Here is a 17,192-nt window from a genome sequence, read left to right as displayed (position 1 = left end):
AGTCCTCACATATGGGCGATTAGCAAGCTACAGACTGACTCATATTTGTTTGGACCAACAGCGTACAACTTGTGCAACAGGCACAACAACTGGTGCACTGTTGGGAAAAATGAGGCAGCCTGAAAATCACAGCAGATTGGATGTGGAAGGAGTTGGGATTATGCTGGAAATAAGTTCTTCAAGACGGATTGGCCAAAGGCAGAGACTTGACGTCCATCCTTGTCGAGGAGTAATGTGCTGCAAATGTGTGAAGAGAGCTCCATGTTGCAGTTTTATAGATCTCAGTAATCAGTACTGAACAATAGTATGCTACTGAATTTGCCATAGCTCTCACTGAGTGTGCCTTCACTCGTCCCTGGAGAGAAAAGCCTGCTTTGTTATAGCAGAATTCAATACAGTCTGTTAGCCAATTGGAGAGAGTTTGTTTGCCCACTGCAACTCCTGGTTTGTTTTTATTGAAAGAAACAAAGAGTTGGGTTGATTTTCTATGGACTGCAGTGCGGTCTAGGTAAAATGCAAGTGCACGTTTACAGTCTAAAGCAGCGCTTCTCAACCGGTGTGTCACGACACACCAGTGTGTTGCGTGCTTCCGGTCTCTCCCGCTGCTCTTCCTTCCCTGCTGCCGTTGCTGCCGGGCTAATAGCACGTTGAAGCCGCGCCTGCCCCGGAACAGGAAATGATATGCAGTGCAGTGCGAGGGAAGAAGAAAGAGCCGTGCCGCATGGAAAAGTAACAGCGGCAGCAGTATCAGCCCCTGAGCAGTAGTGTGGCCCTAAGCAATCGAAGCAGCCGGCAATCGGCAAAGGAGACAGCAGTATAAGCCTCCCGTGGCCGATGGGATTCTTCTTTCTTGGCCTGCAGGGGGCTGGAGGAGGCTGTAGCAGCTGCCAGAAGACAGCCAGCCTGTGTGTAAGTGAGAGAATATGTGTGTGATTGAGAGCATATATTTGATTGAGAGCATGTGTGTAATTGAGAGCATGTGTGTAAGTGTGTGAGAGACAGCATGTGTGTGATTGAGAGAAACTGGTCAGAGAGGTGATGTGTATATATGTGAGAGACAATAAAAGTGACTGGTCAGGGAGATGACTGGAGTGTGTGTGAGAGAGTGAGAGATTGGTTAGGGAGGTGACTGGTGTGTGTGTGTGTGTGTGTGTGTGTGTGTGAGAGAGAGAGAAAAAAGCAAGGAAGTGAGAAATATGGGTATGTGAGAAAGCATGGGAGTAAGAAGCCTGGTGTTGTGGGGATGTGTGTGTGAAAGAAAGCATGGGACTAAGAAGCCTGTATATGTGAGAGAGAGCATGGGAGTGGGAAGCCTGTGTGTGTGTGCATGCATGGTAAGGTGACGGTGTGTGAGAGAGAGAGAGAGACTGGGGTGTATGTATGTGAGAGAAAGAAGGTGATTAAGGGAATGAGAAGCCTGTACATGTGGAGAGAGCGAGTATGGGAATGAGAGAGAAACTGGTGCATGTGTGTGTAAGAGAGAGAAAGTGATTATGGGAATGAGAAGCCTGTGCATGTGGAGAGAGTAATTTTGTTGGTTTGGCGGACTTGTTGGTTTGGCGGAATTTTGTTTGAATTGGCGGACTGCCGACAATTCTTCCTTTTGGACTTGATGTAACCACCTTCATCACATGAAGTGCATGGATGATCTGTGTTCTCGAGCGTCACCTCAGTTACATTGAAAGTTTCTGGAGATCTAGGATCCTTATTTACAAGCCTTGCCGCATCGCTCCAGCAGCCTGATACTCAATGACTAAGACTGCCAGCCGCCCCACTTGTTTAATAGCTGGATATTGCCTGACTAGACTGTACGAAGGACTTATCGTCATGAAAAGGGGGGGGGGGGGGTTCTGAAAGGTTTTCTTGACTCCGACTTTGTGTTTTGTCTGGCGGGGGTTCAGAGCTCCAGCTCCCCCAGACCATTGTACATTACTATGCCATATAACTCAATAAAAACGTTTTCTACTAGAAAAAAAAAAATGAAGCAGATTTGTTAGGCAAGACTTCCCTTGGGTAAATCCATGTTGACTGTGTTCCATTAAACCATGTCTTTCTATATGCTCTACGATTTTGATCTTAGAATAGTTTCCACTATTTTTCCCGGCACTGAAGTCAGGCTCACTGATCTATAGTTACCCAGATCGCCCCTGGAGCCTTTTTTAAATTTTGGGGTTACATTGGCCACCCTCCAGTCTTCAGGTACAATGGATGATTTTAATGATAGGTTACAAATTTTAACCAGTACATCAGAAATTTCATTTTTTAATTCCTTCAGTACCCTAGGATGCATACCATCCGGTCCAGGTGATTTGCTACTCTTTAGTTTGTCAATCTGGCCTACTACATCTTCCAGGTTCACAGTGATTTCATTCAGTTCGTCTGACTCATCACCCCTGAAAACCATCTCCGGAACTTGTGTCTCCCCAACATCCTCATTAGTAAACACGGAAGCAAAGAATTAATTTAGTCTTTCTGCAATGGCCTTATCTTCCCTAAGAGCCCCTTTAACCCCTCGGTCATCTAAAGGTCCAACCGACTCCCTCACAGGTTTCTTGCTTCGGATATATTTTAAAAAGTTTTTATTATGAGTTTTGCCTCCTTGGCCAACTTCATTTCAAATTCTCTCTTCGCCTGTCTTTTCAATGTTTTATCCTATTTTCTTCAGTGGATCCTTCTTCCAATTTTTGAAGGATGTTGTTTTGGCTAAAATAGCCTCTTTCACTTCACCTTTTAACCATGACGGTAATCATTTTGGAAGGCTTTCGTGAAGCTACAAGCACTTGAGAGACATTGGTTGAAAGGTTGAGCAGTTGCAGGATCAAGCTTTCACCATCCAGGCTGTGAGGGATAGGGTCTGAAGATTCGGATGGCATAACATGTCTTGGTTTTGAGTTATGAGAATGGGCGCTGTGCCCAGGCGAATGGGTTCTCTGATAGAGAGGTCAAGAAGCATGGGAAGTCATACTTGTCAGGGCCAATACGGGGCTATGCGTATCATTGACCCTTTGTCCTATTGTAGTTTCATGAGAGTTTTGACTATCAGCGGTTTTGGGGGATACGCGTATAGGAGGCCTGTGCTCCAGGGGTGAGCCAAGGCATCCATGGGTAACTTGTTTTGTTGCTTGTGCAGGGAGCAGAATCTGTTCACTTTGTGTAAAGAGGTTGATTGTTGGATGACCCCAGTGCTGGAAGATTCTGTTCGTTACCACAGGATCCAGAGATCACTCGTGGGGATGGAACTGTTGACTGAGGTGATCTGCTAGTACGTTCTGTATGCCTGCTAAATAAGTGGCCCATAGATGCATGGAGTGTACAAGGGCCCAGGACCAGATTTGTGCAGCCTCTTGGCAGAGAAGATAAGAGCCTGTGCCGCCCTGTTTGTTCAAGTACCATATTGCAACTGTGTTGTCCATTTGTATGAGAACAGTCTTGTGTGAAAAGCAGTCCTTTAACGCATATAGGGCATAACGTATAGATCAAAGCTCTAGGAAGTTGATCTGAAATGTTGCTTCGAGCCTCGTCCAAATACCTTGAGTTTGAAGATTGTTCACGTGAGCTTCCCAACCAATTGGAGGCATCCGTGGTTAAGGTCACTTGTGTAACTGGTTGCTGGAAGTGTAGACCTGTTAGCAAGTTGGCTTTGTTTGTCCACCAGAGAAGTGATTGATGTAGCTGGTGGGTTACATAAATCTGGGATGACAGAGGTTGAGTGGCTTGAAGCCACTGAGATTTCAAAGTCCATTGAGTTATTCTCATAGCCAGACTGGCCACAGGAGTGATGTGGACTGTGGAAGCCATGTGGTCCAGCAACATTAAGAATTGGTGGGCTGAAGCTGAGTATTTTGTGCGCAGAGATGTAGCTAGCTTGGAAAGTGTTTCTGCGCAGTCATTGGGCAGGAAGGCCTTTGCCATTGTGGTGTCCAAATGTGCTCCGATGAAAGTCAGGAAATGAGATGGAGTCAGGTGGGATTTTTGGTAATTGATGAGAAATCCCAACGAGTGTAGCAGATTGATAGTGAGATTGAGAGCGTCGAGAGCTCCTTGCTTGGATTGGCTCTTGATGAGCCAGTTGTCCAGGTAAGGAAAGACGTGTATGCTTTCTTACATAACAGGTAATAGGAGAAAAAGAAGCAGGCAAAGATTTGGCTCCCAGCACACACCAGCCTTCAACTCCGCATCTCAGCTCCACCATTCTAGCTCTTACTGATGCCGAATTAACCGGTGTTGTGATGTCATCCAGGCGCAATGAAGGCAAAACATTCCTGTCAGTGCCGGCCGCGGGGGGCCCAAGTTGTGGAGAATCTGGCGCATTTCCAGCATAAAAAATGACTTAAGGTCTGGGGCAGCCGTCGACAGACCTTTCGTTGGCGAGCCGCACAAAAACGCTCCAATGGAGTTTAAGGGAAGATCCTGTCTCCAGAAGATGTGTTTATCCATCAGGCCCGGTTGGAGTTAAAATTTTGGAAACTTCTGAGAACACTCTTGCCTTGCCCTTCCTCTTACCCATAGCAAAAATGGTAAGATCGTATAGAAAATACAAATTTAAAAGGCAAGAAGGGAAATGACGGAGCGATGTCCCTTAGTGTGAGGCCATCTTGGAGCTCCCCCATTTGAAAAACCATTTTTATTCAGGTAAACATGTTTACCTGAATAACATCTTAGAAAATGTATTTATTTTTTTATTTTTATATACCGACATTTGATCTCAATTGAGATATCACACTGGTTTACATTCAGGTACTGTATTTCTCTATCCCTAGAGGGCTTACAATCTAAGTTTTTGTACCTGAGGCAATGGAGGGTAAAGTGACTTGCCCAAGGTCACAAGGAGCGACAGCAGGACTTGAACCCTGGTCTCCTGGTTCACAGTCCACTGCTCTAACTACTAGGCTATTTCTCCTCCCTTAGGCTATTTCTCCTCCCTTGGCTATTTCTCCTCCCTTTTGTCCTCTTAAACTTAAAATCACCTTTAGATTCTATATGGATATAATCTACTTTAAAGTGCCTGAAAAGTTGAATATAAATTAAATTAAATTTAAATTAAATATAAATCCAAATTATATCAGACTATAAATAATATTATTTTGTTGTATGGTACATACATCAATGCAGAGGTTTTGCTGGATCTCCAGTGGAATAGTTTCTACCTCTTCTTCGCTCAGTTCAGTAACTAATGCACCTTGGATAGACATCTTCTTTGGTGAATCTAAGAAATAAAACATATCATTACTGAACTTTGCTCTTTATGTTATTCATTTTTGTTGATATAGCTACCTACCATGATCTATTTAGGAAAATCATAGAATTATTTCTCGATTTCCATAAACAGATTATACTAGCTAAACATACAGGCCAAAATTAAATTAAAAAAAGAAAAACTCCCATCACCTGCCTTTCTCTACTTTTTCATCCCAGAAAAATAAAAACAGCATCAAGAATTATTGAGTTTGAAGTGATAGGTTAGCACAATATACTACACAATCTTACAAGAGCAACACCCAGTTACTTTCAATTTTAGCAGAATTGTTGTGTCCGTCGCTGTCCGACATCTCTGCTCCGCCCACCTTACCCTTGTTGGCGACTCCTTCCGGGGTTGATGGAAGGCTAGCTGCTGCGGTGTCTCCAGGCTGTCCTCCTCCGGCGTTCCCGGACCGGCTCGACGCTGAAAGCCGCCATGTTGACCAGATGCCTAAGGGCGCCCACGGCCCGACTGATGTACCGGCGTTGGCATGAATCTCAGGGGCATCCCCCTGAGATAACATCATCAGCTCCAGATATTTAAGGTCTCAGTTTTCGCTAACAAGACGAGTTAGCAAGGGGATTCACTACCTCCGGGTATCGTTGCGGATGGGACTCGCTCTCCGCAAACCTAGCTACTCTGCCTCTTTGGACTTCACTAGAGGTACCCACTCCTCGGGGGCCTCGCTCTCTCTTTTTCTTTTCAGGTCACAGTCTGGAACCGGTACTCGCTCTTCAAGGCCCACGTCCCGGACCAGCTCCTGAATACCAATTCTGCTAAGACGTCATCTCTGCTTACAACATTAGTGAGTTTCCATCTACCTCTCAGAGCTTTCCCTGGGACCAGGTACTCACTCCTCGAGGGCCTAGTGCATTCCAACTCCTGGGCTGCCTCTAGAGACTATGGTGTGAGTGTTATCATCATGGACTTGTCCCAGAATACTGCATATGCTATGTACTCACTTTCTTAGTTTCTCTACAGCTCAGCCACCTTGGGATCGCTGTTCTAATACCTGAGGGACTACAGCCCAGCCGGGCTGTAGTCCATCTCACTTCTACCACCTTGGGTGATTTAATATACTGCTTACCAAGAAGTCTTTGTTGCTTATAACATCAGTGAGTTTCTATCTATCTCTCAGAGCTTTCCCTGGAACCAGGTACTCGCTCCTCGAGGGCCTAATGCATACCAACTCCTGGGCTGCCTCAAGAGATTATTGTGTGAGTGTTAACATCAAGGACTGGCTCCTGAACTCTGCATGTCTTGCCTACTCACTTTCTTAGTTTCTCTACAGCTCAGCCACCTTGGGATCACTGTTCCAGTACCTGAGGGACTATAGCCCAGCAGGGCGCTTTCAGCTCACTACTGCCACCTCTGGTGGTTTAATATATTGTCTAATAAAAGAACTAGTGTATGTCTGTCTCCTACACTAAGCCTGACCAGTGGTCCCTCTCGGGAGCTCCCCCGAGGGCGTGGTCACCTGCCACTGGTCCAAGGATCCACCCACAACTATTCTAAATATAACAGATTGCTATCTCCAGCAACTCAGTTAATAACAGATTGCTATCTCTCAGCTTTAACAACAAAGCTCTAATAACAGCTTGCTAATTCCCAGCTTTAACAACAGAGCTTTAATAACAGATTGCTAACTCCATGGATCCGGCTTGTCTCCAGGGTTCCGGCTAACTCCATGGATCCGGCTTGACTCCAGGGTTTTGGCTAACTACATGGATCCAGCACAACTCAATGCTTTACAGGCTATACCGGGCCTGGCCCAGCGCACTGCGGAACAACAGGACGCCTTGGAAAAACTTACTTCAGCTTTTCATCAGCTACACACACAGAAGGTTCAAAGCACTGCTTCTAACCATGAAGGTCAGTTACAGGAGGTAACTTTAAAGACTGCTGTACTACTGGTGGCTCCGCTCCGCTTCTCCGGAGAAATACAGAAGACCCGGGGTTTTTTAAACCAGTGCTGCATGCACTTTACCTTACAACCATCTTTATTTCCTACTGCTTTCTCCAAGACTACCTACATCTTTTCTTACTTGGATGGTAGGGCCTTGTCTTGGGCATCTACCTTGTGGGAACACAAGGACCCAATTTTGCAGGACATAGAAAGATTTATCGACTTATTTAAATCCGTTTTCGATGACCCTGCTCGAACTTCTGTAGCCGGTTTTGCTTTGGTGGAATTGAAGCAAGGCAACAGATCATTGGCTGAATTTACCATAGAATTTAAAACTCTTGCGGCAGAACTCTGCTGGAACCCTAAATGTCTCAAGACTCTCTTTTGCAGAGGCCTGGATACCCGTTTAAAAGACGAGCTGGCTGCTTGCAAAACACCTGACTTGCTGGACGAATTAGTAGCCTTGGCCACTCGGATTGATCACCGGCTCCGGGACAAGTTGAAGGAACTCTGGCCTAAGATGTTATCTCAGTTGAATCAGGCTAGCTCTATACCTATACCTCGAAAGGTTCCAGTAAATTCTACTGCTGATAAAGATGAACTGATGCAACTTGGTCATGGACATTTGATTTCTAAAGAGAGACGATTTTGGAAGAAGCGCAGCCTTTGCATGAACTGTGGTCAGCCTGGCCATGATGTCTCTACATGCTCTATTCGTCCGGGAAACAGACGGGCCTGAGTCCTGCAGGAGGACTGTTCTTGGGCTGTGCTGCGTCTTCTCCTCCGCATTCTCTCCCAGTCTCTTTGACCTACGGACCGAGTTCGGTTCAGACTCCTGCCCTGGTGGACTCAGGGGTAGGAGGCAACTTTATTCTCAAAATTCTATTGGAATATCTGAGGAGTCCTCTCGCCAATTCAGAAGATCCACTATTGCACTACAACTTGAAGTGGGTTTCTCAATACTGCCACTTCTATGGAAGAACGCAATGACGTCCCCAGCAGCCCTACCCATTGCTGCTAATATTCATACACCTTCAACATTCACCTTGGCTCGAAGGCGCTCAACATCAAATAACCGTATTCACAGATCATAATACCTTAGAGTATCTCTGTTATGCTCTTTCCTTATGGAGGAATATGCACATATTGACCCGAAGAGGATACTCTTGATAACTACTCAGTCCGTATCCACTGGCTATGCCATCAATTCTCATCCAGCAATATGTACTGGACTGTCACCATTTGAAGTGGTTCTTGGACATTCCCTAACACTGCCACTTCCACTGAAGCATTCAGTGATGTCCCCAGCAGCTTAAACCACTGCTGATGTTATCCATAGACTGTGGCTTCAGACCAAGGACATGCTAATTAAGCGAGTGAACGTGCTAAGAAGTACTACGATGCGCACCTTGCACAAGCTCCAATCTTCAAGCCAGGAGACAAGGTCTGGTTGTCAACCCAGCACCTCAGACTATCTGCTCTCCTCTCAATTTGCTCCTTGCTACGTGGGACCATACCCAGTTCAACGTATTGGAGAAGTCACCTACCGTCTGAAGCTACCACCTGGTCTTACTATCCATAACGCATTCCACATTTCATTTTTTTGAAACCATCCATACTCAGCGAATTGTCTTCCAAATCTCAAGATCCACCTGTCATCATTGCAGAAGATGACTTGAGATCAAAATCTAAGAGATACTGGATGTTCGTAAAAGAGGCAATACTTTTGAATATCTTCTGAGATGGGAAGGTTCCGGCCCCGAAGCACACTTTGGGAGCCTCAGACCAATATCTTGGATAAAGAGATCCTTCGTCGATTCCATCTCGTGCATCCTTCAAAACCCAAGCCTGGTACCCGGAGAGGAGATTGTCCTTTGAAGGGGGGTACTGTTGTGTCTGTCGCTGTCCGACATTTCTGCTCCGCCCACCTTACCTCGTTGGCGACTCCCTCCGGGGTTGATGGAAGGCTAGCTACACTAAGCCTGACCAGTGGTCCCTTTTGGGAGCTCCCCCGAGGGCGTGGTCACCTGCCACTGGTCCAAGGATCCACCCACAACTATTCTAAATATAACAGATTGCTATCTCCAGCAACTCCGTTAATAACAGATTGCTATCTCTCAGCTTTAACAACAGAGCTCTAATAACAGATTGCTAATTCCCAGCTTTAACAACAGAGCTTTAATAACAATTGTTCAGCTTGGTAAAAAGATTAGGAGCAATTTGAAAATTTTGATGTGTTCCAGCTTTTTAAATCTTCATCATCCCTTTTATATGTATACTACTGTCATTTCTTAACTGCTTTCTGCGAAAAAAAGGATGTATCAGAGGAGGCAATTTTAAGTGCAGCCACATTACTGAATATAGGTGGCAAACTTAGTTATTTAGATAACTTTATCCACCTAACTTTAGGATAGCTCTACAGCAAAACCAGACTTAGTGGGATAAGTTAAATGGATGAATATTGGAGTTAGACGTATAACTCCTCCCTGAAATGCCCCTAAGTCATCTGGCTAAATTTTAGCTGAATAATATATATTGTATTTATTTAAAGCTTTTTTATACCGACGTTTGTTTGCACATCACATCGGTTTACAAGGAACATATAGATAAACGTTGTGAAAGTAAAAGAAAAGGAAATTACATCTCAACATTATAAGTAAAAGTTACAATTTCAGTGGGGATAACTTGGAGGAGGTCTGGAAAAATAAGGGAATATATGGGCCTGGGGATGCTTAGGGTGCATAAGGTGAGAAACAAAAAATTAAAATACATTTCTAAATAAATAATGTAAAAACATAGGTGAAACATGGAACATGAGAGAAATTTTGTTCAGGATATTTGACATTTATAAAAGTATACAGTTGATTGGAGGCTTGACTTGGTCGGGATGGGGGGGAGTTATGAAAAGGCCTGTTTGAAAAGCCAAGTTTTCAATTTTTTCTTAAATTTCTGTGTGCAGGGTTCTACAGCTAACATTTACCTGGATATGTGCCCAAATATGCTGAATTATATGGCTAAATGACTCTGTATATGTACCTCATTTTCTTTTTTTTCTTTTTGATCTGGGCATTTCTTTTTTTTTTTTTTAATTGGGTTGGTCCTGGTCTCTCTTTTTAGGCTTCTCCTAAGTTCTTTTCCAAGGTTCTCATTTCCATTTTCTATTTCTTCTGTCTCAGTCTGTCTTCCTCTCTTCTTTCCCTATATCTGACTCTGATATTAATCCCCTTAATCTTTTTTTCTCCATTTCTCTATTCTCTGACTCTTCATCCATTCATAAATAAATTTCACTCTTCCTTCTTCCCCATCTCTCATTTTTCACTCTACTTACCAGCTTGCTATCTCCCACTTACAATCCCTCCCCAGCCCCGTCTCTCGCTCACACCTTCCTCAGCCTATTTCCTCTTTGTCTTTCACTTACTCCCTAGTTCCCCATTTCCACCCTTTGAATTCATCCCATCTACCTTCCTCTGCCTCTCAAACTCTCACTAATTCCAGCTCCTTCTGTCACGCATTTCCTCCTGGGCCTCCAGACCCTTTGTTCTGTTTCTTATTCTTTACCCAGACTCCTATTATCCTTATTTCAACATATCCACGGCTCATTCCTATCCTTTCTCCCCTTTCACAGCATCTCCATCCCTTTCCACTGCTTCTCATCCTCTTTCTAGTCCTCCAGATCTTTCACTTCACTAGCATAGCCCTTGGTCTAACTTCTATAGTACACAGTGGTGCACAAACATCAGCAACTTAAAAACCAGTTATGTCGTGCATCATCATCCTGAAATGCCATCATCACTAGGGTATGAAGTTCCACCATGGTAATCCTTTCTTAGCTCCCTCCCCCAAGAGCAGCTGTTACACCTCCAGCCTCATGGTCCCACCTCCACTACTGGCCTGGTATCAGTTGCAACCATTGCTTCTTGCCGTCATCAGTGAAGGCCCCACATTACATGTTAGCGCATCATGAAGGGTGACATGTTGGGTTTTCATGGATGATGTTAGACATTGCTGAGGCAGGCAGGTCAGAGGCAAAGCTGAATTTCTTCTGTTTGTGCACACTGGCATTAGTGCCATTTTTGGGTTTGTTTTTTTTTTGCTATGATTCTGGAGCCAATCAGTTAGAAGTGCCATAGCAGGCACAGAGGATTTGATGTGTGTCTCTGCCTCGTGCTTAGCAGCTCTGAGTTTGCCAGTGCTGACCACCGTAATTGCTAAAGCAGCAGCCATACTGGGAAACCTGCTGCAGTCTCCAGATTACCAGGTATTGAACGCCTCTCTCCAATCTCAACCTGAAGGTAGGTTACACTGTAACCATGGTGGATAATGCTGCTTAAAAGCAACCATAAGAATATGCATTTGTACATGCAGTTTTCTTTGGTGGGTGGGGGGGGGGGGGAAGCCTTCCTGAGTAGGAGTCTCCATGTCGCTCTCCCTTCCCCCAACATGTTAATCTTCAGGTTTGAGCAAGCTAGGGAGAATTTTTTGTTGACTCAGATAAGCCTGAGGACTAACCTGCTGAGAGAAGTGGGGAAGAGGCTGTGGTGGGAGAAGAAGAGGAAGAAAGAGGAGGTGGGGAGCAATAGACAGGGGGTGTTGAGCATCATGGGAAGGGGGAAAGGGGAAAAGGGGAGATTAGGTGGAGCATATTGGTGGATTTGCAATCCAGTTTCATGGTTGGGTGCATATTTCACTGTTGAAATAAAACTGTATTACAAATTTTCTTCATTCTTTGTGCAGATTGTTGTGTATATTTCAATTTTTTTTAAATAAAGCCTGAAGAAAATATGTAATACAGTTTTGAGGCCAATATTCAAAGACATTTAGCTAGATAATTTCCAATGCTGAGTTTTCAGTGTCCCTGCTACTTATTCGGCTAATTTTTAGCCAGATAAGACATTATCCAGCTAAAATGTATCTGAATAAGTAATGGGTATTTCAGGGTATTCCAGGGAAGGCACAAGTTAGTTGGGAAACCTATCCAGCTAACTCCAGTATTAGGTGTTAGCTGAATAATTTTTTTGGCTAACTCTAGTCATCATCTGGAGCAGGCCTAAAGTTACCAGGGAATGTGCTCCCTGATAACCTTACACTTAACCAGCTATATTCTTTTGAATATAGCTGGTTAAGTGGTGACAGAGGAAAAAAATGTGCCATGCAGGCCAGTGGCCCAATTCCTCCATCCCCAACCAATGTCAAAAATGGGCTTTCCTGAGCTGAGCACCACCAAAACAAATCCTACCGAAAGCACTTTTAAAAGTAAATCTGGTGGGGGTCCTCTCGGCCTGCCCCCTCCACCTGCTCCCTCCTTGGTTTGCCAAATTGTGCAAATAATGCCCCCTTCTTTCCCTCCTCCCACCCCACCCCTAACCCTCCCACTCACTCGGTACCATCAGAACCCCCTTTCTTCTGCTGGAAACACAGTATACTCAAAATGTGATCCCAGAGGCTTTCAACATTGCTGTAACAAGTTTTCTAGTGCACCACTAACATTAGCAGTCACCCCACGCCCCTGCTTCATCCCTCTTTTATTACCCCATCTAACACTCCAACACTCATACCAAACCAATTACCGAGTCCCCACTGTTACCCCAAATTCCTATTCTGAGTCACCAAGTCCCTGTTCTTACTTCCACTCTCTCAAACCCAAATTCAGAGTCCCAAATTTCTACTTACCGTAAATCCCAATCTTGATCCCCAATCCTTGAGTGTCTTCTCTCCCAACTCCATTCTTCCTTTCTTTCCCTTTTCCCTAACCAATTTCTCAGCCCTGCTTTCTCCGAAATCTCTCTCTTCTCCCCTCCCACCCTCCGGGAACTTCTAACTTACCTACCCACCACTCTAGCCCTGGCTGCATCTGTGACAGCTGCTACTTTCTGCTTGATCTTCTTTCCCCTCCTCCCTTGTGTGGCCCCTGTAGTTGAAACATTAGATGTCTGAACTGCTCCATAAATACAGACCCTTGAGGTTCAAACATTGCATTTTTCAACTACAAGGGCCACAAGAAGAAGGGGGAGGAGGGAAGAGGGCTCAAGCTGGAAGCAGGAGCAGCAGCAGCAGCCACAGCATGTTAGATGTGCCAGCCAAGTTTGGGATGTTAAAAAGGCAAGACTTCTTTTTTGAGGGGAGGCTACTTGCAACTCCTATGCTAACTGATTGTCTCCTATGCAGTGAACATATGAAAAACTGTCTTGTACATCCTCCCTTAGACCAGAGTCTTGAAGTCAGGCCATTCTATGAGTCCCCTTATGGATAGGACTGAATCTCTAATTACAGTATTTAACGTGCCATATGCAGGTTGTATGAAGTATTTACCACATTCATCTCCTGCTGATAAAAAGACCAACAAAATATTCTTGCTTATCTTTACAGCCAAAAAATCTGGATAGTTGATCTATAATAAAGTGCATATAAGATATCATATGTAAGGCTGACTAGGTCTCATTATGGGCGTGATTTTCAAAAGCATTTACATGTTTAAAACTGGTTTACATATGTAAATGCACTTTATATGTGTAAATGGGCTACAATATATGCTACTGAATTGTCAATAGGTTTTACCTGCATTAAGTGCATTTAATGCGGGCAAATGGGCTTTTGAAAGTTGTTATGTATATGTTTATAATATGGAATCTTCCAGAAGGACATTACATGGGTTTGTATTCATTTTGTGAGTGTTAGTTAGGGTCCATCCCCTACAGAGTGGGTCTGTATCCAAAGATTATAAAGGTGATTGCATGAATTACAAGGATGAAACATCATCCAGAGAAGCAAGGGAAAGGTAGCAAAGGTGTGGCTCCCTGGGATCCTGGAGGAGGAAGAGTAATTTGCTTTTCTTCTCTTTGAGAGAATGGTTGATCTCTTTGCCTGATGGAGTAGTTCCAGGAGAGATCTAGCTCATAGTCAATGGTCCAGGAAAATTAATAACCCAGTAATTGGGTGTAGAAGACTTGTCCAGGAATCTGCTGCACCAGCCAGATATTTCTACTTTGTAAGTAGGAGAAAAGGAGCGGATTTTTAAGGCCTTTTGAGAACAAGGAGATATCCCAGCTTTCATGAAAGGTCAAATTGGTATAAAGGTGTCGCTATATGTTAAGGATGGCATAGGATAAAAGTCATGCTGGAAACAAAATGCACTGTGCAATCCCCTATCAAGAAAGACTAAAGAGGTTAGGATTCTTCAGCTTGGAGAACAGAGGGCTCTATCATAGACCTATGATAGAGGTCTATAAAATAATGAGTGGAATGGAATGAGTAAACATTAATGAGTTGTTTACTCTTTTGAAAAATACAAAGGCTAGGGGACACATAATGAAGTTACTGGGTAATAGATTTAAAACTAATAAGAGAAAATATTTTTTTACTCAATGCATAATTAAGCTCTGGAATTAGTTGCTAGAGGATGTGGTGAAAGCTACTAGTATAGCTGCATTAAAAAAAGGTTTGGACAAGTTCCTGGAGGAAAAGTCCATTAACAATTAAGGGAGAGTTGCAGAAATCTACTGCTTATTCTTGGGGTAAACAGCTTTGAGTTTATCTACCCCTTGGGATCCTGCCAGGCAGGGGTGTAGGGTGACTGTTGAAGTTGGTGGTGCATCAGAAAATATGCTGCTGCCATGAGCTGCCTCCCCAGCCTGACATCATCAATAAAGACCAGGCTGACTTCTGGTTATGCGCTGAAGAAAAGAGGTGTGTATTGGCTTAGCTCCCGCTTTTGCTGTCCTAATTAATCAGGCTGCCGCCTCTTTTACCCTTCTGCTGGTATGTCGTCTGCTAAGGAGGCAAGTAAAAGATCGATCCCTGAGTTGTGGGCCGAAAAAGGCTCTTTACATTCTAAAGCTGCCCTGAAATTGCAAAGCCAGCGGCCGTCTGAGGTGGAGGATTCGGCCTCAGACAGTGACTCTGAAAACTTAGCGGCAGTACTGCTGGAGCAAGCGGCTTTTATCTGGGACCTAATGGAGCAATTTTCTGAGAAACTTTCTCATAAATTAGATTCCTACTTGGGTATCATCGTTGAGAAGGTGGCTGACTTGGTGAAGTTGGACCAAGAAAATTGTGGTGTGACTCACCAAGATGGCGGAAATGGAAATGGCAATGTCTTTGCTGAGCACCAAAGTGGACAAGGTGGATCGCAATTACAAGGCACTTCTCGAGAAGCTAGATGACCTAGAAAACTGGTCACGCCGATGTAATATTCGCATCTTGGCTGTTCCAGAACATGTGGAGGGAGCCGACACGATAGCATTTTTCTCGATATGGATGCTGACTTTCCTGTGCCTCGAGGTTGATGGAGCAGCCATTAAACTTGACAGGGCTCATCATGCTTTGGCACCTGCACCGGCAAATGGAAATCACCCATGGGCGGTTATTTTAAAGCTTCATAATTATACTGATAAAAAATAAAATTCTCACTGCAGCTTGGGAGCTGAAAGACTTGTCATTTCAAGGCAGCAGAATTATATTTTTCCTAGATTTCTCCATGGATTTACAGCGAAAGTGGCAGGCTTTAGCTGGGATCAAAAAAGACCTGGAAAAGCTGAATCTGCAATATGCCTGGCTGTACCCAGTGAAGCTGAAGATTTTTGCCCAGGGCAAGACCATAGTTATAAATACTGTGAAGGAAGCTGAGCAGTGACTGAAAGATAACAATACCTGTCTCTCTAACAGGTGGTGCATTTTCGTTTGTTCGTTTTGTTCTATGGTGGCAATCTCAATTTTTTGGGGCTTATGTTGACTGTTTTCTTTTTTTTTATATTTAAATATTTTATTAAAGCAACAATGATACATAGTACACATCACATAGATTAGCAAGTATAAAAGTGAGTATGAATACAAGTGCAACAATCAAAAGAACAAGCCAATCAACTTCTGCATCCTATGATACGTATATTGTATTAAACCATATGTATTAAACATTATTTATTTATTTATTTATTTATTTATTTAAATTCTTTTAATATACCGATGCTCAAGACCAGGTCCTATCGTACCGGTTTACAATAAACTAGGGAGAACCAATTAACAGAGCAAACAAGAACAAAAGTTACATTATAACAGGGAATGTGGAACTAGGCTGTTAGAGAAAGATAGTTTAAACAAATTCTAACTGGAGAGATGGGCAAAAGCAGGAGAGGGTGCTTACAGTATAAGAATTATGTACAAATTTACATAGTGTATATGAATTACGCAAGTTATAAAATAGTGCAATTATTCGGACAACAGTTCCTTTGCGTTGCGGAAATGGACGCATCCATGGGGTAAGACTGTGTGGGTGACCCTGAGGCTTTTCAGGGGTAAGCTTGGGCGAACAGCCAAGGGGACTGCTGCCATTAAACAGTAAACATGAAATTGTGTGGCCGTTATTGAAATGTGTTGCCGTTATTTAATTTTTCCCTTCCCCCCCCCCCCCCTCCCCTATATCCTACCCCAATGACTCCTACATTGAAACATTTCGCTCCAGTAGCTGTCCACAAATATAAGGAACATGGTTCCCTATGCTATGGTATTCTAGGAGATCCCCCGCCATACTCTGTAAGTGCTCCAGATTCTCGCAAACTTCCCATATGATTTGTGGAGATGAGCAGTAATTTCCGCTAAAGTATAGATTTTCTTGAGCTTGGATTGAATTCCTCCTACATTGGGTAATTGACTCTCCTTCCACCGCTGCGCTATGTGAAGCCGAGCAGCTGTGAGGATAAAAGAAAGCAACCTATTATCGTAATCCCCTAACTGCGGCATAGATTGGCCTAATAAAGCTTGTCTGGGTTTAAGGGATATCGAAATCTGGAACAGCTGGCTTAGCCAGAGCCCAACCTCACGCCAAAAGTCACCAATCAATACGCAAGACCACCACATGTGAAAGTAGTCTCCCCTTTGTGAGCATCCCCTCCAACATTTATCAGATATATCTGGCTTCAATTTGTGCAGTTTAGCCGGGCAATAATGTCAGCGGTATAACAATTTAAATGCATTTTCTAGCATAGAAGCTGCGATGAGGCCCTTTCCCATTCGCCCAAATATCTCTTCCCTTTCTTTCTGGGTTAGGGTACATTG

The 17,192-nt window shown here is 43.8% G+C and overlaps 1 protein-coding gene across 3 annotated transcripts in view; it reads right to left on the bottom strand.

Annotated features, from left to right (window-relative positions):
• The window catches only part of DNAAF1 (dynein axonemal assembly factor 1), a 288,119-nt gene that overhangs the window by 39,900 nt on the left and 231,027 nt on the right, over nucleotides 1-17,192 (bottom strand). For all 3 annotated transcript variants that reach the window (XM_029608670.1, XM_029608669.1, XM_029608671.1), the window contains one exon: nucleotides 5,103-5,206. In XM_029608670.1, coding sequence (XP_029464530.1) covers nucleotides 5,103-5,206 — 104 coding nt within the window. The remainder of the gene's footprint in view (nucleotides 1-5,102; nucleotides 5,207-17,192) is intronic.

Source organism: Rhinatrema bivittatum, chromosome 7 (assembly GCF_901001135.1).
Source record: "Rhinatrema bivittatum chromosome 7, aRhiBiv1.1, whole genome shotgun sequence".
NCBI lineage: Eukaryota > Metazoa > Chordata > Amphibia > Gymnophiona > Rhinatrematidae > Rhinatrema > Rhinatrema bivittatum.
The sequence above is the reverse complement of the archived record's forward strand: the minus strand, read 5'-3'. Positions and strand labels throughout refer to the sequence as shown.